Here is a 26,153-nt window from a genome sequence, read left to right as displayed (position 1 = left end):
CTGTCCTCGACTGCACTTCCTTTCTCTTGGTACCAATTCTGTAACCGTAATGGTCCAACGGTTATCTAACCTGCGCATTATATGACCTGCCCAGCTCCATTTTTTTCTCTTAATGTCAGCTAGAATATCAACTATACCCTTTTGTTCTCTGATCCAAACCTCTCTCTTTCTGTCTCCTAACTTTATGACTAGCATTCTTCGTTCCATTGCTTTTTATGTGGTCCTTAACTTGTTCTCAAGCTTCTTTGTAAGTCTGCAAGTCTATGCCCCATATGACAGCAGCGGCAAAATGCACTGATTATAAACCATCCTTTTCGAAGATAACGGTAAGCCTCCAGTTAGGAGCTGACAATGTCTGCCGTATGCAATCGAGCCCATTTTTTATTTTTCTAGGATTTTTCTTCTCATGATCATGATCTCATGATCTCATGATTAATTCACTTAGGTAAAGGTGATATCTTGACCTAGGTAAACGTGATAACATAAACGTGAAACATGATCCCGAGATAGGGTAACCAAAACTGGTCCGATCCTGGGGACTGTGTAATAAAGATGATGAGTACAAGGGCTGATTGTAACACAGATCTGAGATACGTCCTCGCAGGGGTACTTATGTGGCCAGTAACAAAGCCGATCCAGGAATCACTGCAATACTGATAATGCTACTGCATCACATTGTGTCAAGCGTAGCATGTGGACCGAGCGTATGTCCTCTTTCTTGGAGCTAGAGCCGTCGGGCCGACTCTCGGAGTGTCGGCCACGTTGAGAAGGTAAGCAATTATATAACTTCGAAGTGAAATAGAATTGAACGTAGGACGTTTCCTTTTACACGGCATTTGAACTAGTGCAAGAAAACTTAGCCTAAGTTAGATTCTCACTGCATCAACAGTATTCGTTTTGCGTAAGGCTTAACGTTAGAGTTTACGTTAAAACTAGGTATTGCGAAGATTTGCTCGCACATTTGTTGCAGTGACAGACACCAGGAACTTGCATTGTAATATTGACTACGTGGCCTGCATTCGGTCGGTTATTTTGTCAGGCGTACAGGACATGCTAATTGCAATACCTAAATATGAGTTTGATCTGACATATATATATATATATATATATATATACAATCATAAGAAGCCAACAAACCAAGACACCAAGGGCACCCATAGAGGAAATACTTGTACTGCCTAAAGGAAATAAAGAAATTATACGAAAAAACAACTGGCCGCAAGTGGGAGAGGAACCCACGTCTTCGCATTACGCGTGCGATGCTCTTACCAGTTGAGCTACCACGGCGCCATTTTCCCATCTATTCTCCGGGCTATTTGTTTTACTACTAGAACTCTGGGAGTGTTTGCCAGCGCCACCATTCGCAAAACCTGGCAGCGGATGGGGATATATATATATATATATATATATATATATATATATAAATATATAAATCTCTAAATTTATTGGAACAGGAGCATGATGATTACGTCGCCGCTACATGCCATGCATGAACCTTTCTGCGCGGCTGAACAAAAAATAGAAGTTTCATTAATACATATGCGCTCCATCTCGAGGCAGTATAAAACGGTTCCATCAGCTCTGTGGCAGTGAAATTCTCGATCTCCACAAAATCTTGATCCCCAAACACCGCGGAGCGCACATGCAAAATACACAATGCGCAGGCAAATGCGCAATAGCATTGTTTCTTATCAAAAACTCATGTTCCCGGACACGATCACTAAAGCAGCAGCTAAAGCTAGCTGCTGCTTCATATCCCGATATCCGGCTTTCCCTGCTGGCCTTGTTGTGCATGGGCTTTTCTCTCTAGGGGGGGAGGGGGGCGCGCATTTCGCTGAGGACGAAGTGCAAAAACACCCGTGTACCATGCCTGCGGTTCACGTTGAAAAACCACGAACATGGTTAGGATAAATACGAGGCCCCTTTCCTAGGTATACTTTGTGGCGCAAAATACATTTCTGGAAAAGGGACAGAAGAAAGGGAGACAGTGAAGTTTAATGACAGCCTGAACAAACGTATAGAAGAAAATACAACCTCCGCTCATGCGCAGGAAGCCAAGGTGTGACAGAACAGCGTGGTCATGATAACGTACTTTGTATGAAGCACATTTCTGCGGAATATAATACGATAGATGTATCGCTGACACAATCAGACAGCAATCACTGTCTCCCTTTCTTCTGTCCCTTTTCCAGAAATGTATTTTGCGCCACAAAGTATACCTAGGAAATCTAAGCACCAACTTGCCCAAGAAGAAGTCCTTTTGGAACTAGGCCCCTTCCGCCCCCCCCCCCCCCCCCCCCGACTACGACGCGCCTAATCACATTGTGGTTTAAGAAATGAAACCCAAATGGTGAGTTGATATTGACTTTTTTAGACGTCAGTCAAACTGAGGAAGTCGTACAAAAATATATTTAAAAAATTAGGAGGGTCATTCGACGCCAACTGTCCCAGCGTTGGCGCTCGACCATCAGCGATTTCTCTGAGAAAAATTTAGGACGATCTATTTAAAGCAAGAAATCTTTCTGTAAAATATCATTGCAAACAAAATTTCCAGCAACGCTACGAACATGTGAAGTTTTTTTTAGAAAGCTCAAAAGTATGAGTTGTAAAATGCATTGTCAAAAAGTTCTCTCTTAAATTAGGCGAGCACACGATTTTCTCTTGAGAATGAAGCTGGCTTCCTACTTAAAAAAAAAAAGGTGTTGTCGATCTTTACGTTTCCGTGAGTTTTATATACGGCACTAAATTTGCAAAATTTGGTGCATATTGGGAATTTTTTCGCAGGAAGATAACTTTCTTTTACCGAGAGGTGATAGTTCATATTAACTGATTGCCAGCAAGTTTTATTGTAAGTGAAAAATTATTTGGGACTAATATAACGTGAAATCGTCTGTACTGCTGACGACAAATTTGCCGAAAAGTTAGTTTTAGCCTATGTTTGGTCGTAAATTTAGCATTGAGGTGGTCGGGGTAAAAATACGCTAAATAGTGTATTTATCAGAAACTGTATACAAACTGAGAAACATTTATCAAATAACTTTTTGTTTTAAGCAAGAAAAAACATTTTTGAATTTGTGTTATACCGGTCTCTGCGCTTGCACGTGTTTCCCCTTCGTAGGAAAGCGTCCTAGCGGTAAGTAGAACTTGCGCGGACGCAAAATTTCCTGAGTCGATGGAGGAATATCTAGAAAAGATAATCAGCTCCTCAAGTTTTTACTTGAGAGCTTTATTAAAAATTATGAGCCTAGCCAATAAAAAACGCGAGCCCCAATAGAGCGCATTTAACCGGATGTCGCCGTACAGCGACGGCCTGCATAGCGTCGTCACGCGGCATCGGAAACTTACGATGGTGAGTACAGAGTGCAGTTACGTACAAGAAGATCTAGAAATGGGCGAAAACTTTGTGAATAAGAAAACAATCTGTTGCTTTATTATGGCAAATATGTAGCAAATATCAGCCAACACAATCGTGTTTTAGCGACCATGTTGGCTATGATGTTAGAAGAGTGATGTCGACTCGTCATTAAATGTTTTGGCATGCTTAAGTTCAAACTTTTTTTTTTAATTATGGGGTTTTACGTGCCAAAACCACTTTCTGATTATGAGGCACGCCGTAGTGGAGGACTCCGGAAATTTCGACCACCTGGGGTTCTTTAACGTGCACCTAAATCTAAGTACACGGGTGTTTTCGCATTTCGCCTCCATCGAAATGCGGCCGCCGTGGCCGGGATTTGATCCCGCGACCTTGTGCTCACCAGCCTAACACCATAGCCACTGAGCAACCACGGCGGGTTTAAGTTCAAACTACTGCATTCAAAAAGATAATGGAAAGAAATAAATATGTTTAGTTGCCCGCCCTCTCTGTCTTTCTTGTAGTTAAATGTTAAATTCAGACCGAATGAAGCAGTCCGCTGACCTTTGTGAAGTGCGGGATTTAACATCCAGTCTGCGATAACTGAAGAAAAAAATGGGAAGGCTCGTTCGAGTTATCGACTGTATAAAGGTTGCGGCTATAATCCTAAAACGCGCACCTATGCTCCTCAGATGCATTATATTTTTTGACACAACCCCTAGTATGTTTCAATGCTTGCACTTCCCCTGGTGGTCTTCTTGCAGCAATGTTCTGAATAAGGTAAGAATGACGTCTCTTAGGCATTAAAAGGCCAGAATAATTGCGTTAAATAAAAGAAGGGAGATTTCGAGTGCAAATATTTCCGGTACCTACAGCTACAATGTATTTCTATAGTGGCTCTAGCAAGACATCAGAAGCATTATTGGTGATATCTGCCAGAGAACTCAGACTAAATATGCTGAAGCGTGGAAATACTCATCCAGATCCGCCCATGCCCTTTCCTCGCCAGACGAGTTTTCGTCAAACCCTAGACTTCAGTTCTGACTGTGCCACTTTTGCGTTATAGAATAAGAAGGGCATCAGATATTCTTCTTGCGGTTGTTCTTAATAGCCTTTTTTGTATATGCGTGTTTAGAGTGGTCGCACTCATTCTTTCATATGTCGGAACACGGGAATAAAAATGCATGCCATTGATTTCGCACACGTTTATTGCATCCGACATGGAGGTAGGAGACCCAAGAGAGGCCCCGACCAGCACGAACGTATTGGAGAGAATGTGGCGGAAGTCACGTGCTGTTTTTCGCAAAGGAGCACTGGGACGGGTACCCCAAATGTCAACATTGTCATAGCCCCCAACTAGCTGCTACTCTTGTTCTCTGAAAAGTGAGATAGGATTTTTCCGTCGGTGTCTTTTGCGCAGCACATTTTGTTCGCGAAAAAATCGGACTTTGAGTAAGCTTGAAAGTTCTGTTTGGGTCTGTGAGTGTGAGTGTCAGTCAGCAACATATACACTCAAGCAATCACGGCGTGGGTCTTCGTCGTCTTCTTCAACATGCCACGGAAAAAAAAAAAAAACAGGAGCGCATCTGCTTCATTAAAATTGCTACAGACATTTCGTAGGTTTTGTTTCGACGCCCATCGGCAGCACATATTTCCGGCGGTTCGTAACAATGCAAGTGCAAACTTCGCGCCCATCTGCTCCGGCGAGCTGCAGAACCGCTGATTCGAGGCGCAACCTTTTTACAGTCGATAGCTCGAACAAGCATTCCCACTTTTTCTTCAGTATCGCAGACTGGATGTTAAATCCTGCGCTTTATAGAGGTCAGCGGACTGCCTCATTCGGTCTGAATTTAATATTTAAAGGGCCCCTGAAACGGTTCGGACAAATTTTGTAGACGCGTAGGGTACAGTTTAAGTAGAACATTCGCACCACAATTTCAGTGAAGCGTTACGTATTAATGGAGCTACAAGAAATTACAAGTTACCCTCCTCCCCAGCCGTGATTTCCCTCCTCAACTCGTTCGCCCAGCGATCGGCGCTAAGCTCCGCCTTCACTAGTTCTGCGTCGCGATGTGACGTCACATCATCCAGTTCCGCTTGTTTTGGAGCCCGCCCCCGCCCTCGCGAAACCTCTCCGCTGGCCATTTGGCCTTCAACCCCAAGCGAGAGCTACCGAAGCAGCGTGCGTTGCGCGCATTCTGTCCCAGCACCGAACGTGTCTGGTATTCCGGTAACCACACACTGGATGAACGTTGCGGCGGGTCGGTGGAGGCATAAACTCAAGCTGATGAAGGAATACTTTGTTTAGCACAAAACAACAGACACAAGAAAGACGACAGGACAGGCCCTTTCGTCTTTCTTGCGTCTGTTGTTTTGCGCTAAACAAAGTATTCATGGATTCGCACCAACTAGCCCGCCAACGCATTGTGCTGATGAAGGAACTTTAGCGTAGACGTACGTAAGCTGCCTGATCGGTCTCCACGGTCGGCTGCCGTCACCCGTGGCGCAGAGCTTAACTAGCCAAAAACGAGCTAATATTGGTCTTACCAAGTGTAAGACATTTTAAACATTTACAAAAACAACGTGTTAACGATTACACTCCTGCGAAAAATGTACACCAGCAGCAAAGAAGAATACATTTTCTTACTGCTACTGTGTCTGGCTGAGCTCTATGCCTCCAGGTGGCTACACCGTGCAGACCAATCACATTTGCGCTTCTGTTCATCCCATTAGACGACACGCAAGGGGACACGGCCAGGTCATGTCCTCTTGCGCTTGCGTTTACCCTAATACCGGGCTCGCGAAACGCAATTGCGTTAGTAATCTTCCGGGGTAAAGTGACGGCCGCAATCGCGCAAATCCTGGCGCCCGTTCGGATAGCGGCAGTCCGATGCGCTGCAGCCAGCCCGCTCGTCTACTGGCTTGCAGAGGGACACGATGTCGCAGCTTGACATATTGCCAGTCGCTACGTTTGCAGTCCACAACGCAAAAAAGTCGAATGATAGCGCTCGCGAACAGACAGACTGACACTGACGGCGGAGCTCTCGTAAAAGACGGAGCACGTTGTAACACAAGCAGACGACACTTGCTGTGGGCCGGAAGGGCTTAAGTGTACTGAAGATTTTTTCTTGTGCATTCCCTTTATGTTATTTTCTTTTTATAAAAACAAATTAAATAACATTCCAACTATTACGAACATCATTTGTTTACCATAAAGCTGGAAAAATTATCGATCACGCCCCCTGGTCAGCCAATCGGATAGCTAGCCCCACGACGTCATATGGGTAGGGGCGGCTAAAAATTCCGCCGCGCAGTGTGCTGCGATCGGCAGCGATGTGCACTTTGAAAACCCTATAATAAATTACACGCTTTACGCGGAGCACTTAGATGCGTCAATTAATGATCAGAAGGACCTACTCTAACGACTCAGTACGTTTGTAGAAAATCGTCAAAATTGTTTCAGGGTCCCTTTAACAACAAGAAACACAAAGAGGGCGAGCAACTAAACGTATTTATTTCTTTCCATCATCTTATTAAATGCAGTAGTTTGAACTTAAGCATGCCAAAACATTTAATGACGAGTCGACATCAGTCCTCTAACATCATTGCCAACATGGTCGCTAAAACACGATTGTGATGGCTGATATTTGCTACATATTGGCCGTAATAAAGCAACAGATTGTTTTCTTATTCACAAAGTTTCAACCCATTTCTAAATCTTCTTGTACGTAACTGCACTCTGTACTCACCGGCGTAAGTTTCCGATGCCGCGTGACGACGCTATGCAGGCCGTCGCTGTACGGCGACATCCGGTTAAATGCGCTCTATTGGGGCTCGCGTTTTTTATTGGCTAGGCTAATAATTTTTAATAAAGCCTTCAAGTAAAAACATGAAGAGCTGATTATCTTGTCTAGACGTTCCTCCATCGACTCAGGAAATTTCGCGTCCGCGCAAGTTCTACTTACCGCTAGGACGCTTTCCTACGAAGGGGAAACACGTGCAAGCGCAGAGACCGGTATAACACAAATTCAAAAATGTTTTTTCTTGCTTAAAACAAAAAGTTATTTGATAAAAGTTTCTCAGTTTGTAGATAATGAATGTTTATAATAAATACACTATTTAGCGTATTTTTACACCGATCACTTCAATGCTAAATTTACGGCTAAACATAGGCTAAAACTAACTTTTTGCAACTTTGTCGCCAGCTCTACAGGGCATTTCACGCTATATTTCTCCCAAATTATTTTTCACTTAGAGTACAACTTGCTGGCAATTAGTTACTATGACGTATAACCTTTTGGTAAAAGTTTTCTTTATGCGAAAAAATTCCAAATATGCATCAAATTTTGCATATTTAGTACCGTATAAAAAACTCACGGGAACGCAAAGATCGACATCTTTTTTAAGTGAAAAACCTGTCTTCATTCTCAAGGGAAAATCGTGTGCTCGCCTAATTTAAGAAGACGGAATTTTTCGACAATGCGTTTTACGACTCATACTTTCGAGCTCTCTAAATAACTTCACATGTTGCTAGCGTTGCTGAAAATTTGTTTTTCGCAAAAATGTTTTACAGAAAGATTCTTTGATTTAAATAGATAGTCCTCAATTTTCAAAGAACTCGCTGAAGGTCGAACGCCAAGGTTGAGACAGTTGGCGTCGAATGACCCAGGAAGAACAAATTTGCTTATTTTAAGCCCTGTGTTGTTCCGAGAAAGCCAGCTTATTAACCATGCTTGGCAAATCCCCCTGAATGTCGGTCCAATAATTGCTACCTTTCTAGATGGCAGTGCTAATATTGTTGGTTGTAGGTGCAAAAAGAGCCAGTGTTGGACCTCTATCACAGTGGTCCAGCCTATATTCGATTCACGCTGTTCACGCATCGTTGCGAAACCGATGAGAATGGCACATCCCATATTGGAAACACGTTGTCAACCTTAAGCCACCGTTGGGCAGGAACTGCCAATACGTATCGATCGTTGGCCCGAGCTGACGTGCCGCGGGGACATACATACTAAGCGCCATCAATGGTGGGTACTATCGTTACTTGATAAGGAACGTTTGCTTATAACCCCCTATAAATATCGTTTTCTTTCTTTATTTCTTTTCTGAAAAATAGTCTAAAAGGAGGCCGGCACAAATGATGCCCAACGCCTTGTTTACATAAAAACAAAACACATTGTTTAACGATTCGGGAAGACAGTTACGTATATTTGTAGAGGCACATGCAAGTACATATGCATATGTATATAGCTTGAAATGGTTAACTGCTTAGTACCAAACAATAAGTATTAAAACTAACTGTGTGATAGCAAGATTGAGAATAGAGGTAAATTTTGTTCAGCCGTACTACTGAGGTTTGAACGTTCAAACTGATTCACCTTGCAAATGGCCGTCCCCATACCGCAAAAAGAAACTCTGCTATCGAAACTGGCGTCACCAAGGCGGAGTCGGCAAGATGATGTTCGCTGCAAGGTCAAGATGTCGGCAAACATGGTGGCCGCGCCTGCAATGTGAAGAAATCAGCGAGAGCCTTTGAGCTATGTACAGAGTAATACGCTAACATCACATCCATGTGAACAAATGAAAGCAAGAAGATAGGAGGAGCATCCTGTTGATTGTGTTCTGACGAATATGGGGACTGAGGTGCGCACCTGCGCTTCATTCCCCAGCTCAGTCGTGGTGCTAAGCTCAACCCCGGGGAACCGCCGCCCCAGTGGGAACACGGACGACACGGGTAGCGCACCGCAGATGCATTCCCGCGCAAATCGTGCATCTCCATGCCGGCGTTGAGTCACTGTGTCACGGGAGGCACACTGGCCGGTCTCCCAGTGGCGGACCCCGGGGGGCCTCTTCACCCAAGCTATCTTTCGCTGAGCGCCTCTTCGCCGCGTCAGATGCTCGCAGGTCCGCAATAAGTGGCTTGCATAGGACCTCTGTACCCGCGACTTCTCGGTTAAGTGCGCTCCCGGTAACCGTGATACAGCGTGTGCGCCTAACAGATCGGTCTTACGGTGAGCCTGTGCCGGCTAGCCTTGACTAGACTTGCCTTTTTTGCGATACCTCAACACTCCAGGCGCTATCTTGCTGTCGCTGTGATGTTCCGCATGAAGTCCAACGGCGATAACACCGTTGCCGCGCGTCAGGCGCTGTACGTGCGAGTATGTATATGCGAGGCACGCCAGCGAAGCCGACAATCGCGGCTCACTTATGAGAAGCCAGAAAGCGGAAAGCAAACGCAATGTCTTCCGTCGCACGACAGGTCGTGAGGGAATCGGAGGAAGGGGGGACGGGCTGCGTGGTGCTCTGGCAGCTAGTGCATATTCTCACGTGGTAGTGACGGGGACGAACAGAGTAGCAGAACTGTGAATGGCAATACTAAATCTTTATTGGGAGAACTTGTGCCTTCAAAAGCAAGTTACACTTAAAGCGCAACGATAGTGGCGAACACAGTCGGCGATCGTAGAAAATATGATCCGCGGGTCAAGCAAGTCGGCTTTTATACATCATGAATTAGGAAGGAACAGCGCCAACTAAGACGATTACAAGTGGGGAGAACGACACAGGACAAGCGCCAATCCTGTGTCGCTCTCCCTACTTGTGATCGTCTTAGTTGGCGCTGTTTCTTCCTAACTCAAGTATGCACCATCTAGCCCAAATGAATGTTGTCCTGATTTATACAACAGTCGTCGAATGTTCCAGAGTAATCGCCGGGACCCGTGTGTCTGCCACAAAGTTCGGAACTATTCGCGTCGCACATGCATGCAATCAGATTACAGAAGTTTCGGTGACAGACAGCGGATGAGACGATCGTTAACATTCCAGAAACTTCCGCTCCGTGCAGGCACGCCCTGCGCTGTGCGATAACATTTGTTAGGCGGTGACAAGCGGTCACCCGGAAAAGATGAACAGTAAAACTGTCAATACTCCCCTTTAAAAAAAAGGATCGACCAGATGCTGCAAACAAACGAAAGTAATATACAAAAACCCCCGTAGCAAATGGGGAAAAAAATAAGGAAATTCGTCAGCGTGCGTAAAAGGGCTTAAGACGCACCACGTGGACCACTTCAGATCGTGCGCGGCGTCGCTGTGAATGCCAAATGCCGTCTGGCACAACCTCATAGTCCAGTTCCCCAATACGTCGGACGATCTTGTAGGGTCCGAAATAGCGTCGCAATAGTTTCTCACCGAGTCCTCGTCCGCTACTCGGGGTCCAAACCCAAACACGGTCGCCGGGCTTGTACTCGAAGTAACATCGTTGGATGTTGTAGTGTCGGCTGTCGGTACGCTGCTGGTTCTTGATTATGAGGGGTGAGCTGTCGCGCTTCGGCGGGCTGGAGATAGGTAGCGACGTCAAGATTCTCTTCGTCGGTGACGTGCAGCATCATGGCGTCGAGCGTCGTCGTCGGGTTCCTGCCGTAAACTAGCTTAAACGGCGTGATCTGTGTTGTTTCTTGCACCGCCTTGTTGTAAGCGAAGGTTACGTACGGCTGAACGGCATCCGATGTCTTGTGTTCGACGTCGTCGTACATTGCTAGCATGTCGGCGAGGGTCTTATCCAGGCGCTCCGTAAGACCATTCGTCTGTGGGTGCTAGCCACTTGTCCTCCTGTGGCTTGTCTGAGTGTACTGCAGAATGGCTTGGGTGAGCTCCGTTGTAAAGGCCTTTCCTGTGTCGGTGATAAGGACTTCTCGGGCGCCATGTCGCAGCAGGGTGATCTCGATAAAGAATTTCACCACTTCGGCTGCGCTACCTTTCGGAAGAGCTTTCGTTTCAGCGAAGCGTGTGAGGTAGTGCGTTGCCACGGCGATCCACTTATTTCCAGTTGTTACCGTTGGAAAGGGTCCCAACAAATCCATCCCGATCTGCTGAAATGGTTGTCAAGGAGGTTCAATCGGCTTTAGTAATCCTGCTGGCCTTGTCGGCGGCGTCTTGCGTCGCTGACAGGCTCGGCATGTCTTGACGTAATGGGCGACGTCGGCGGCCAGGCATGGCCGGTATTACGTTTCCTGTATTCTCAATAGTGCCCGGGAGAATCCGAAATGTGCAGCGGTCGGATCGTCATGTAGGGAGTGCAGTACTTCTCGGCGCAGCCCTGACGGGACTACAAGAATGTAGTTGGCGCGGACTTGTGAGAAGTTCCTTCTTTACGAGTGGGTTGTTTTGAAGCGAGAAGAAAGACAATCCTCGCCTAAATTCCCTAGGGACAACGTCCGTGTGCCCTTCGAAATACTCGACGACGTTTTTCAACTCCAGGTCTGCTCGTTGCTGTTCAGCGAAGTCTCGCGCGCTTAATATGCCAAGGAAGGCGCCGTCATCCTCGTTATCTTGCGGCACCGAGTCAAAGGGGGCGCGTGATAGACAATCGGCATCAGATTGTTTTCGTCCGGACTTCAAGGTTACAGTAATATCATATTCTTGAAGCCTTAGGCTCCATCGCGCCAGCCGTCTTGAAGGGTTCTTTAAATTCGCTAGCCAACCCAAGGCGTGATGGTGTTACGATCGGCCTGCAGAAGTGCTGCTCTGCAAAGCTATCTCAGCCCACTGCAGGTGCTTCGATCGACCCGTGGTGGTGGCGCGCTTCAGAGAACCGGCGAAGACGACAGCGCTAACCGACCATGCGCCTGGTTTGGAGAATCGGCGACGGCAGCAGAGCTGGCCACGTTTGGCGGCCCGTGTATTGTTGGTTGATTTTCCGGGTCTTCATGGTCTCTTTGTAGCAAGAAGAACTCTCCAACAAAAGGGTGATTTGTGGTACGTTTTTCCTCGGGTCTCAGGATTCGTCACAGTCTGCTGACAGTCGTGGCGACTACCGGAGAAAGCCAGCTCTGGAATTAAGAGGCGCCGGCTTGGGCAAGCGGGACCACCTGGCTACGAGGACCCACTCAACTCGGGTTCTGGGAATACAAAGTGCGTATGTGAGCGTGTGAGCCCTCCTTCTCAAAAGGCGGGTCAACTACGCCCCAACGACTGTGGATGGTCCGATTGGACTAAGGTTCTACAGGAGTTTTCCCTCCCCTGGGGATCTAGAGAGGACAGAGGCTTTTTAAGCGGCAGTTTGTCGGCTGCTAGTGGTGTGCTCGTGAGCAGGGTGCTCGTGCTCAAGAAGCAGTGTGTTTGGATCTTCGTGCTCGTGTGCTGTATGCTTCGTCTTGCGTGTTCCATTTGGGAGTCACGCTAGACTGTCGAATGCATCTCTTGTTTTAATATAAATATGTAAATAAATCCTGCACTCCTGGTTCCTGACGACGATCCAGATCCTCCCTATAACCCCGACCTCCACTTCTACCACTGGATGGCAGCGGTAAGATCGGCCTGCACCGCGTAAGTAGACAGCAATGAGAGCTCACAGACTTTGGGACATGTTGACCGACCGGTATCCCGATCAAGTTGGAGGCGACTTGGGATTGACTACCTCTTGCAACTGACTGGATACGGCGGAGAAGGACTGGTGATACGGTGCTGCTTGAGTGGGTAAGCGTTTGGTTTTGGCTGTAAGATTTACCAGGCTTCAATTTCTCTGAGTTTCTAGATTGGAATCGCTGGTAATGTTTTACTTGTATTCTGATTTGCGTGGGTATCGCAGCAAGTATTGTGTGACAGCAGAGCCCAAGCCTAATGTAGTGACCATGGTACTATTGTTTATGACGAGAGCCTACCTTTTGTGTTTGTGTAAAGAGCTCTAGGTAAACGTAGAGGAGGACTTGATGGAAGCAGAAATTCGTAAGACCATTCTGCAAAGTGGCAATGATTTGAAACTCATCCAACAACTAGGTAAACGACTTCTAAGAAAAAAATACGGGAACAGGAAGCAATTAGACAAAAAGAGGAAGAAATTAGGCAAGAACAGGAAGAAGCTAGGCGGAAATCGAAAAGAATTCGGCAGGAAAAAGGCCTAACAGATGTAACGAGGCAGTACGCTGCTGCATTGAGCAAAGAGAGTCAAGGTTTGGAGCAGGAAATCGAACGAAGTCAACAGCGGCTTGAGAAGTCTGTACGCTGGACGCAGCGAAAGTAGGGGGAAGTCGATAGCAGATTTTGGCCGAAAGCCGAGAGAGGGAGTAGCACCTGCGAGATTAGCAGCACGTTCATAGGTGAACTCGAAGTGCTAGCAGCTAACGATGCCTTAGTGGCAACAGAGGCCGTTAAAGGCCGTAGTGAGACCAACGAGGTGCTGTGCCAACAGAGCGCTGTAGAGACAGCTAGGCCAGCTGTGAGTGAGTTGTCACAGTCACCACACGTGTGCGTCGCTTGTAATGTTAGCGAGGTTCTTAATGAAGTAGAGAGCACTGCTGACCTGACAGACTGGGGCACCCATGTCGAGTCAGATCTGCGTGCCGCAGTGAAGTGCCAGCTGGACGATGCAGTTGAGGGCAGTTCGCAGGATTGCGAGCTCCGTAGCTCAAAGGAAGACAACTGCATTGTTCAGAGATCGGTGCAGCTGTCCGCTAGTTAGGTAGGCACGAGCGCGATGATTTCGTTAGGAATCATTTGGACTGTGCGGGTGAGACAGCGATCGAGACCGACGAGCTGTCCTGATGCACAGCGTGAGCTGGGCAATGCAGTAAAGGGCAGCTCGCAGGAGTGAAAGTTGCATAGCTCGAGTAAAGACTGCTGCATTGTTCCAGAGTCGGTTGAGCTGTCCACTCCACCAGTCGAGGCAAAGCGATAGTTGATTTAAATGAAAATCACTCAGACTGCGGGTTGAAGAGCGATGCGGGCCGACGAGATGTGTACCGGCCAGCTTGAAGCGCGAGAAGGCGGCATGAAAGGGAATTCAAAGAGAAAGCGCCGCTGCAAGAAGCGCAGTAAAAAAGAATAGTGTAGCGCAGCCAAAGACGGCGAAAGACGCAAAAAGCCAGGGCGCGAGGAAAAGAAAGGTGCGGTCGTCGTTGACGACGTTGGCGCATCAAACATGTTCGAGCCACCGGACAAAACGAGACAGAGAAGCATGTTCTGCGCGAACGCGGACAATGGGCACGGGGCAGTTATGTTTCTCGTCATTCCGTCGTTCTTTTCGGGGTGCAGCGTGTAGTGCGGAGGAGCGCTAGGTGGCAAGACGAGACGAGGTGGTAGGGAGTCGTGACGCGGTCAGTCACGTTCGTGATGAAAGCCTGACACCAGGACGCAAATTGGGAAGAGACTGTAACATCTTGAAGGAGCTGATAGTGTGTCAGCACTTTTGTTGTTCCTGGGTAGCCAGAATAGCTTTCGAACCGCGACCATATCGAGTAAGGCTCAAAAGTATGAGTCAGTCGTAAACGTTTGGAACTGGAAGCCGTGACAGCTTCCGTAGAAGTGAAACGTGTTGCTTTGTTTTGTTTTTGAGCATTTGAAAATTATCGCAATTTAATACTAAAGTTTCTTTTATTATGTAAGATATGACCTCTGGTTATGTTTTGTTTGCGAAGCTCCGAGATTTGAAAGATGCGTTTTATGCAAACATTTAGTTTCTCGAGGTGTTAATTAATGAGTAGATAGGCTTTCTTTTTTCTTGTGAGTAACCTGAAGGTCAAAGTTATCGGTGAGAGGCATATGGTAACGCGCATAAGTATTAGTTTACCTTCTTTATTTTTAGAAGAGTTTTCGAAGTTTCTAAGTTGAAGCGCTTAGGTTTTCAGTAAGTGCATAATTTGCACGGAAAAGCGGTTTTATTTCCATTAGCGCGTGTCCTGTGCGGACGGAAGGAAGCAGAATGTTTATGACTGGGTTGCTCGTGTTTGTTGAGGGCGGCCGCGTTCTGTCTTCTCTAGTACGTGTGTATGTGCGTGGAACTAGTTATTAAAAGACGTATTTGTTTAGGGGTTCTGCGGAGTGCGTACGTTACGCAAGTTTAATTCGTTTAAGGTAAGTGTCCTGCATGGAATAGAGAAAAAAAGAACGAGAGTGAGCGTGATCAAACGTTTGCGTACGATGCAAGTACACCTTCTGAATAGGGACCACTAAGCTAGCGCGATTGTGATTACGTACCTGTGGAGTTGACCAGACTGTTCAGTGGCACCAGTACGTGTGATAAGTACGCCACTGCGATAGGGTAAGAACAAGCTGTTCGTGAATTTAGGCTGCTTAAGTTATGTTCGGGTATTGGTGGTTGAGAGCCTTTGGTTTAGTTCTGCGTAAACGTTTGCTATTATGCAGCGCGACGGTCAGGTTTGGTCGAACTCAGGGAGAACGTGAACGCTCGCTTTGGCGGCACAAAATTTTGGGGCCAAATTTGGGGTTCCCAAGTGAGCGGCTTGCAGTGAAATTATGATAGGAAGCCTGGTGGTTTAACAGCTGATTCCGGGCGTTTGCACGCTGAGTGGTATTTTGTTGCCGGGATCGACTCTTCTGTACCGGTTGTTGTGAGATGGTTGAAGGCATTCTAAGTACGCAGGGGTTGCTGCCAGCAAAGCCACATTCTTGCTCACCAGCCATTCTCTTCCTGCCCAACGGTTGTCAATGCTGGCCAGTCGAAATTTTCCGGGCCATGGAAGAGGTGTTACGATCGGCCTGCAGGGGTACTGCTCTCCAAAGCTATCTCAGCCAGCTGCAGGTGCTTCGATCGACCCCCGGTGGTGGCGCCCTTCAGAGAACCGGCGAGGACAACAGCGCTAACCGATCATGTGCGTCGTTCGGAGAATCGGCGATGGCAGCAGGGCTGGCTACGTTTGGCGGCCCGTGTATTGTTGCTTGATTTGCCGGGCCTTCATGGTCTCCTTGCAGCAAGAAGAGCTTCTCCAACAAAAGGGTGGTTTGCGGTACGTTTTTCCTCGAGCTGCAGTATTCGTCTCAGTCTGCTGACACTTGTGGTGACTACCGGAGAAAGCCAGCTCTGGAATTAAGAGGCGCCGGCTGGGGCAAGCCTGACCACCTGGCTACGAGGACCCGCTCAACTCGGGTTCTGGGAATTCAGAGGGCGTATGTGAGTGTGAGCCCTTTCCCTCAAAAGGGAAGGGGCTAACATTTGAATCATTTGATTAGTTCGGTATTATAAATGTTTTCTGTGTGATTTAGTTTCTTTTCAGGAATTTACTGTACAGCATCAGCACGCAGTCTAATTTAAGATTTATGTGTGCTGTAAAAGGTGTGCGTTTCCGCTAGAATTGATAAAACATGGGCCGAGGCTTCCGTACAAGGACAAACTTCAATTTCGCTCTACCACCATCAGCACTTGGCGCGCACTTGCAAAATGAATCACATCCGGTAGCTTGTGCCAGACTGTTCTTAACCTTATTGTGAGGAGATCACAAAGTGATGTGTGGAGGCGCCTGCATCTGATATATAGATTGCACTGCAACATATGTGCGTGTGGAACGGGTATGATGCTGAGGGTTCCAGCAGTTTGCAGAGGTGCTTTTAAAATTGTGTCATAACTGCAATTTCACCTGTGCTGTTTTTTATCACCTATTTCAATAATATCATAGGATGTGTTATCAGAATTTAGCAATCTATTTGATCTGGCCCCTTAGCCTGCCACATTTGCCTTTTCACTAGGTGGGCAATTATTCAGCATGAACCATTACTTGAATACACCTTTTTGTGTGCAGTGGCTTCTCAATTGCAAGTCAACATAGATGCTCAGAATTACCTGAGGCTATAGATGCACTGATGAATTTGCCACATATACGAATCACTTTGCACTTTCTCGCGCAATCAGCATGTTAACACTTCCAAGAGAGTGGGCAATGTTATCGTTTTATCACATCATGAGATACTTTCAATTTTGTATGACGCATCGTCCAAGGTGTTGCATCATTTGTGTGAGGTATTGCCCTTAGCCAATTAGGGTCACATGAAAATATATCAACAAAAGTGATTGATCTAGCTAGGAGTGTTGCTGTGGAGCACTACTTTATCACCAGTCCTCCTTTGCATGCTACCTGCTTACTCTGTACTGTGTCATGTTTAAGTTTCAAAGAAAGGCAACAGCTAGGCAGCGCAAAATGCCAAACTTGCTTTTAGTTTAACAATATAAAACGCTATTTAACTTTTTAATTAAGTTAGTACATCATTTACCTGCAAGAGTGAATTACTGCTTTAAACTGATTATATTTTGCAAGAAGCTTCTCAGACTTGTTTGACAGGTTGATAAGTGGCTTTTTAGCCACAAAACACCATATAATAATTGAAAGGCTGACTTTGACTCTGCTATGCAACTTAATGACTATATGCCAGGAATAAGGTCTCTGAGTTGTGGCGCTGGCTAACACTCACAGGGTTCTACTAGGACACATAAATACCCAAGAAAGTGGATGGGAAAACGACGCCGCTGTAGCTCAATTGGTAGAGCATAGCGCGCGCAATGCGAAGGTTGTGAGTTCGGTTTCCACCTGCGGCAAGGTGTGTTTTCATCCACTTTAATTTCCATTATTTATCGTTTCTTTATTTCATTTATTAAGCACAAGTAATTTCCCCTATGTTGTCCCTGGTGTCAGTGTTTGTTGGCTTCTTATGATAGGAAATATACTAGTCATTGTAAACATCATAGCATACATACCTTAAGATACCCGTAATTTAAAAGAAAGGAGTGCTTAAATTTACGTTTAATGTGAGCCAAACTTCTTACTTAGCACATATTGCTAATTGAAGTTTCAATTTCAATATTCCCATTTGCTCCCTCGCCTTTTTTTCCCTCTTCTGTGCAGGTATTGCTTGCCTATGTCTACAAGAACCGTCACGTGTGGCCTGTGACAGCAAGCTTTTGTGGGCAGCCAGTGCTCTCCTACGAAGGCTGGCCTACTCTGGCAGCGGCGGCAATCATCTTCAAGATTTACCCATGATCACCTTTGCTGCTATTTGTCACTCTTGTTAATGGCACTTTCTGCATCTTTTCTAATTTATTAGGTAATAAAGTATGAGTATGTGAGATGGTGTGAAGTTGATGTCTTGCTGCATTTTCACTTGCAATCATCTTTTGTGCATAAAAAGCTCATCGTAAAGTTTATGAAAAAAATAACAGAATATTATGGTTTATCTTTCAGTTCTCGTAACATGCAACGTACAAGGAATTCACTAATGGATGGTATGCCGAAGAACTGACCATTATTTCTGCGTGATGCTGTGCAAGCCTGTGGCGCTACCTTACAAGAGGCACCCACAAATTAAGCTACAATTTACTTTTAAATGAAGCATGGACATCAGAAAAAATATATTTATATTGCTAGTTAGAGTAGTTTGCAGAGCGTTCTTCCAGATGTGTACTATCCTTTATTTCTTAACTCATTGCAGCACAGTGTTCTGTTTCGTATACTGGCGTAAGGCTATTGTGCTCCCTGTAGCTGGAACCAGGATCTAATTTTTGCCTGGACTGCAGCATCACTGACAAAATTTTTCTTCGCTAGAGACTATTTCAATTTGGTGGAGACCCAGCAGGGCAAAGTTTTGCCAATAATGGACGTGTTTCATGCAGAGATGTTCTTGTTTAGGTCAATGGGTGAACATTGGAATGATATCAGCATACAATACAGATCTCGTTTTATTCGCAATTTTGACAGGTGGCATTCAATTGATTGGTCTAATTAAAAAGCACTAATTGACCAATGAGGCTGTACTACACTATTCCTATGGTTCACATCTGGAAGAACTACCTGTGCATCACTCTATCCGACAATATACACTTATTTTTCTGATGTCCATGCCTTGTTTAAAATAAATTGTAGCTCTGGGCAAACGTCGTGTTACTGTAACACCTGCCGCAAAAATTGGAGGGAATGTCTAATAAAAGTCTTCAGTTGTTCTTGTCAAGCTGTCCATTAGCCAACTTTTAGCGTAACGTTAGCAAGGCTTACTGAAGTACTTCTAGACGTCCATGGCTACAAAATGTCTTGATCAAGACAGCTACTAGGCTTTTGAATTAACCGTTCAAGACATCTTTTAGACATCAAATAGCTGCTCTCGTGTTTCGTGGGTTGTGTACAAAGTCTAAATTTCAGAAATGGAAGGCAGGAAGCGTTGTCCGAAATGGTAATGAGGGTGTGAGGAAAAGCGACGTTATGCGAGAGCAGGACATCCGGATTAGGGGATACGATGTAGTCACCGTCTGGTATAGGTGGAACGGGGGAGACACCTATGCAGGTAATGGCATGGTGTGGGAGGCGAATATTCTCTGTAGAACATAGCCATATCGGAGCACTATCGGGAGGGTCAATAGCAGCAGGTAGAGCGAGTTGCACAACACCAGCAGAACAGTCTATCAAAGCGGAATGTGTAGACAGAAAGTCAAGGCCCAGAATGAGGTCGTAAGGGCAGTGCTCTAGAACATAAAATAAAACAGAAATATGATGTCCGGCGACACCCACGCGAGCCAGACACATGGTGATAACGGCTGGTGTTCCACCGCCGGGGACTTGGACCACAGGCAACGGAGCAGGAGTGAGGACCTTCTTGAGACGATTCCGAAGCTGAGCATTCATCACAGATATGTGCGCGCCAGTGTCAATCAGAGCCGTAACAGGTACACCATCCACGTTCACTTTAACGAGGTTCCGATGTGTGGGCAAGGACAAAAGAGCATTTTTGCGTCGGGTCGGCTTGGCAGCCTCGCCTCCAGGTGCTGCACCCGTTAGGTTTCCGGAAGGGTGCGCCGGAAGGAGCTAGGGGACGGTGATCGGCGGGATGGGGGCGAACTGGAGAAGCGGTGATGTGGCGAAGGAGAGCGGCTAGAGCGGGTCGGCAGAGAAGTGTCGCCAGAATGTACTGGCTGCGTTTGCGGGGGGAACCGAGGAGCATCATGAGGGCCGTGGGATGGGAGGTAGGGCCAGGGGGTCGAAACCCACGAAGACTGGCAGTGACGTGAAATATGGCCGATACGACCACAAGTGAAGCATATAGGCTTGTCGTCTGGAGTGCGCCATTCGGCGGGCTTGCGATACCGCGTTGGGGCATTCAGGCTGCGGGTGCGTATGACAATGCTGGACGAAGTGTAGTCAGGTCGATTAACTGAGCAGACGTTGGTCAAGCCAATATTGGCCAATTCCTGGCGCACGACGGACTGTATCAGTGAGGCGGTCGCCTGGCAATAGTCGGGGCCATGGGTCGGGGCTGTGACAGGAGATGCGGCTTCTGTTTCACGTCGGATGATATGTAGGACGTCATCAGAGCGATCGGGCATGGGCGGACTGCGGAGGTCTTCGCAGGTGGACGTAGCAGCCGTGTTGGGAAGGCGGGGAAATGGTTGGGCAATGCGGCGACTCTTGGCTTCCTCAAACCGCCGGCATTCGGTAATAATGGCTTGCACAGTGGAATAATTCTTGAAAACAAGGAGGTGGAAGGCATCGTCTGCTATGCCCTTAATGACGTGTGCAACTTTTTCGGGTTCGCACATCTTCGGATCCACTTTGCGGCACAGATCGAGCACGTCCTGGATGTACGTGAGGTAGGATTCAGTGCCCGTCTGCACACGCGAAGCGCGGTCTTTTTGGGCGGCGCGCTGACGTCCAACAGGCTTGCCAAGCAAATCTTTCAGCTTCTGTTTACAAATGTCCCAGCTGGTAAGTTCCTCCTCGTGGGCCTGAAACCATACGCGTGCCGTGCCCGCGAGGTAAAATATCAAATTAGCGAGCATGATGGCCTGATCCCAGTGGTTGCTGAAGCTCACCCGCTCATATAGTTGAAGGCAGTCTTCAACATCAGTGTGGTCGGTACCAGAAAAGGTTCCTGGGTCGCGGGGTTGTGCTAGAATGACGGTGGGCGTGGGTGCCGACGGGCCCGAAGCATCCACGCCTTGTGCTGGCATTGTAGATGCAGCCAAGGAGCCCCCGCTGCATAAATCCGTCTTGATAATGATTCCGCGGCTTCCACCAAAAATGTTATGGGGTTAAAAACAGTCAGACGTTTATTTACAGAATATTTACAATAATCGTAGCGGCTGACAAGATTGTAGACAGCGCACGAAGTCCAGAGCGTCGTCTTCTTCCGACCAAGCTGACATCTTCGTCAGCGTGTCACAATATATATGTTGTTACGTCCAAGCGCGTAAAAGGGACGCGGGGATCAAGAAGAGAAGAGAAGAGAAAAACGAAGACTGTGCAGTGGCCATTCCTGTTGTTTGTAGCCTGCCGTTCCTGCGCTCGCACGCCTAAATAAACCCTTTTTCCCCGTGCTTGTAACAAATTGGTGGAGGTGCGGGGTACACCTCGTAACCACGGAGCCTACGCTGCTACAACTTAGCCGAAGCCGTCGACTTTCCGGACTTCCGCCACCCTCGCCTGACATGCCTGAATACGCCTGCCAGATTCCCGAAGGATCTGACGCGGCTTCAAGGCCAGCACCTGGTGTTCCGTGGCAATACTACGGGGTGCCACTCACTTTCGGAGGAAAAGCCGCAGAAGATGTCGACGAGTGGCTCACGAACTACCGAAGGGTGAGCCGGTCTAACGGTTGGAACTCAACCGCACAGTTGTCCAATGTTGTGTTTTCCCTTACCGACACAGCGCTCGTCTGGTATGAGAATCACGAAGACACGCTCACTTCATGGGAGCTTTTCGTCGAGGAGCTCAGAGCGTGTTTTGGAGACTCTAGCGCAAAAAAGAAACGCGCTGAACAGACGCTTTCGCAAAGAGCTCAGATTCCCGGCGAGACCTGTACGACTTATATCGAAGAACTGCTGAAACTGTGTAAGATAGTCAACTCTCAAATGTCTGAAGATGACAAAGTTGGACATTTGTTGAAAGGAATAGCCGAAGACGTCTACAATTTTTTGATCGGCAAGAAAAGCTTGGATTCCGTGTCTGACGGAAGTGGAAGCACATGGAAATTTGCGGCATTTGCCGGTGTGTTTCCAATGCGGTGTCGAGGGCCACATAGCGAGGTTTTGCAATCGTCGCCCAACAACGTGGAATCGGCGATCGGGGTCTTCAACAAGGACCACACCTCCTATGAGGACAACTCAACAGCCGTACACCACCTCTTGGTCAGCTGGCGTCCCTCTCGGCAACGATTACTGGCAGACAAGCTTTCGGAGTCGCTCGCCGGCATCTTACAGGAGTTTGACGCCACCGCCAACTTCTCGTGCACCGCGTTTATGTCAATCTCCATCGACAGTGCGCCGCTCCTCCTCGCCTTCACAACCGGAATACTAGCTAGCGCGGCCGACGGGGGTGAGGTCGCTCGACACGTGCTATTGACAGAAATGCTCCCTGCAGTTGTTATGATTAAGAACAAAGTGCATGTACTTGTTGATGGTGTTCCTACAATGGCTTTAGTGGATACCAGGGCAACTGTATCCGTAACGAGTCTCGGTTTTAAATGTCGGTTAGGGCGCAAAGTTGTATTTCCGTGGGACCAGGCTGCACCCTTTTGTGGAGTGAGCGGCGAGTCGTTGCCCCCTGTTTGTGTGTGCACTGCTGAAGTATCCTTGGCTGGTGGAGTTATCGCGATGGAGTTTGTAGTTATTCCCCGATCGACGTACGAAGTGATTTTGGGCATTGACTTTTTGCGGCAGTGTGGTGCGACCGCTGATTGTCGCACGGGGGAAGTTTGCGTCGATTTACATGTTTCGTCCGGGCTCTTAGAGGAGACTTGCAGTCACGGTGAACTTTGTGTGTCTGCAGATACTGTTGTGCCTGCGTCCACCTCTGTGTGCGTGCTGGTTGTAAGTCCCAGTGACGTTCCAGACAGTTTCGATGCCTACGTAGAGCCAATGCATCTAAATTGTGTGAAGAAGAACGTTTTTGTCCCTCATTGTGTGGTATCCATCGGCAACGGGCGCGCTGGCTTGTGGATGGCCAACTGCTCGGCAGAACCCGTCCTGCTTCCAGACGGCTTGAAACTCGCCTACTTTACAGAATACAAGTCTTCGTCCGTAGCCGTACTAACAAACCCGCCGTGTGAACCTGCTGACCTTCGCCACGTCTCCGACAAAAAGCTTCTGTCTATGATAAACAAGTCGCTCAGCACAAGGGAGCGCCATACCTTGGTGGATACGCTTTCTAAGCATCTGTCAGTGTTTAACTTCGCGCAGCCAGAAAAAGCGTTCTCGAATACGGAGTCAAGAACGCGCCATGCTATCGATACGGTATCTGCGCGCCCGATCAGGCAACAGCTTTATCGCGTGTCGCCTAACGAGCGCGAGATAGTCAGGGAGTAAGTGAGTGACATGATGAAAAATGGGATAATACAAGAGTCCTCGAGTCCTTGGGCAGCTCCGGTCATACTCGTCAGAAAGAAAGACGGTAACTGGAGATTTTGCGTCGATTACCGAAGATTAAATGCCGTGACTAAGAAGGATGTCTACCCGCTGTCCCGGATCGATGATGCAATTGATTGCCTTCATTCGGCCTTTTATTTTTCTTCAGTGGACCTGCGCTCAGGATATTGGCAAATCCCGATACACCCGGCAGACAAGGAGAAAACAGCCTTCATAACCCCGGATGGATTATTCGAATTCAATACGATGCCATTTGGGTTGTGCAACACTTCAGCAACCTTTGAAAGCTTCATGGACACCATTCTGCGTGGGTTAAAATGGAACATCTGTATGTGCTATCTTGACGACGTTCTTATATTCGGGCGCACATTCAATGAGCACAATACGCGCCTGGATATTGTCCTCGACTGCATCAAAAACGCTGGCCTGGTTCTGAACTCCAAGAAATGTAACTTTGGTGACTGTGAAACCCTTGTGCTGGGTCATCTTGTTGACAAAGACGGTATCCGGCCTGATCCCCTCAAGGCGGCAGCTGTTGAGGCATTCAGTGCACCGTAGTCAGTGAAGCAACATCGTAGTTTTCTGGGTCTTTGCTCTTACTTTCGCCGATTTATTCCTGGTTTTGGTGACGTCGCTCATCCTCTGACACAGTCTGCTACATAAAGACGCACGGTTTGAGTGGACACCCGAGTGCGAGTCTGCATTTCGTCAGTTGAAGTTCCTGCTGACCTCCCGACCTATTCTTCGCCACTTCAATCCTACTGCGCCGAGAGAAATCCACACAGATGCTAATGGCATCGGTCTGGGTGCCGTCTTGGTCCAACGTAATGACGACCGTCAGCAAGTCATTGCTTATGCAAGCCGCTCATTAAGCAAACCTGAACGAAATTACACGGTGACAGAGCAAGAATGCCTCGCTGTATTCTTTGCAGTTCAGCGATTTCGCTCGTACTTGTACGGACGCCCATTCCTAGTCTTCACAGACCACCATTCCCTGTGCTGGCTCGTGAACCTTCGCGACCCTTGTGGTCGCCTTGCGCGCTGGGCTTTGAGGTTGCAGGAATATAGCTTCACTGTTTCCTACAAGAGTGGCCGAACACATGCTGACGCAGACTGCCTTTCTCGTATGCCGCTTACCACGACGGACTGCGACGTAGACGATTTTGATCATCTCGTCGCTTCTGTGACATCCGCTTTTCCTGATATCGATGCGTTCAAAGCAATACAACGGACAGACACCAAATTGGAGCCACTCTTCACTTCTGCCCATTCAAATGCAACAAGCAGCTACTGTCTACGGGGCGGGCTCCTGTACAAAAGGAACTACTCAAGCACGGGTGCGCGCTTCCTTTTAGCGATGCCGGAGCGTCTCCGGCCAGTAATCCTTCAGACTATGCACGATGACCCTACCTCCGGTCACTTAGGCACTGTGCGCACCCTTTATCGCATTCAAGAACGCTTTTGCTGGCCCCGGATGCGACATTCCGTTGAGTTGTATGTCGCCAGCTGCATACAGTGCCAACGTCGGAAACGCCCAACCACTGCCCCATCTAGTCTCCTTCAACCTGTGCCGCCTCCCAGCTCACCCTTTCGGCAAGTTGGGATTGATCTGTTAGGCCCTTTTCCAAAGTCATCTAAGGTGAACCGCTGGATAATTGTCTGCGCCGACTATTTCACACGCTATTGCGAGACGGCGGCTATACCATCAGCCACTGCCACCGAAGTGTCGCTCTTCTTGCTTCACGCTATTGTTCTGCGACATGGACCGCCTGGTGCTATCATAAGCGACCGGGGACTTCAATTTACGGCGGATATCGTGAAAGAGCTTGTGCGTTTATGTAACTCGCACCTTAGGCACTCGACGCCGTATCATCCACAAACGAACGGCCTCACTGAGCGCACTAATCGAACAATCACCAATATGCTTTCCATGTACGTTGCGTCCGATCACAAGAATTGGGATGATGTTCTACCGTTTATTACTTACGCCTATAACACCGCCAAGCACGAGACAACCGGCTACAACCCCTTCTTCCTTCTATATGCTCGGCCGCCCCGGTGTACGCTCGGCACTGTCCTCCCTTTTTACCACCACGACAATACTACGGTCGCCGATACGCTATGCCTCACTGAAGAGGCTCGGCGACTTGCGCGTCTGCGGACTTGAGCATCACAAGAAAACTCCAAAGCCCGCTACGACGCACGACATCGGCCTGTTACATATCACCCTGGTGATCTCGTTTGGCTTTGGACTCCCATAAGGAAGCGCGGTTTGTGCCAAAAGCTTCTGGCAAACTACGATATATACGGCAAACTACCGTATATTGTCATCGACAAAGTCAGCGAAGTGAACTATACGCTCGCTCGCCTCACGAACACTGGTAGACGTTCTCATGTCGCACGGTTGAAATCATGTACGCCACGTTACGTCCAAGCGCGGAAAAGGGACGCGGGGATCAAGAAGAGAAAAAAGGAAGACTGTGCAGCTGCCATTCTTGTTGTTCGTAGCCTGCCGTTCCTGCGCTCGCACGCCTAAATAAATCCCTTTTCCCCGTGCTTGTAACTATATATATATATATATACAATGACAGCCACATCGCCCGTCGCCCGGGAGGCGCGAGCTCGAGATTGCCTGAGCTGCTGTGGTTGACGCACGCTGCCTGCTGCTCTCTTGTG

General features: G+C 47.6%; 1 protein-coding gene across 2 annotated transcripts in view; it reads right to left on the bottom strand.

Annotated features, from left to right (window-relative positions):
* Positions 1-26,153, bottom strand: part of LOC129386005 (chymotrypsinogen B-like) — a 717,527-nt gene that overhangs the window by 4,412 nt on the left and 686,962 nt on the right. Inside the window, exon 9 of one of the 2 annotated variants that reach the window (XM_055073200.2) lies at positions 8,731-8,855. The exons of the other annotated variant lie outside the window; for it this stretch is intronic. Coding sequence (XP_054929175.1) covers positions 8,731-8,855 — 125 coding nt within the window. The remainder of the gene's footprint in view (positions 1-8,730; positions 8,856-26,153) is intronic. 2 annotated transcript variants of the gene reach the window in all.

This window comes from Dermacentor andersoni, chromosome 7, assembly GCF_023375885.2.
Source record: "Dermacentor andersoni chromosome 7, qqDerAnde1_hic_scaffold, whole genome shotgun sequence".
NCBI classification, from domain to species: Eukaryota; Metazoa; Arthropoda; class Arachnida; order Ixodida; family Ixodidae; genus Dermacentor; species Dermacentor andersoni.
Note: the sequence above shows the minus strand (reverse complement) of the source record. Positions and strands in the feature narration are given on the sequence as shown.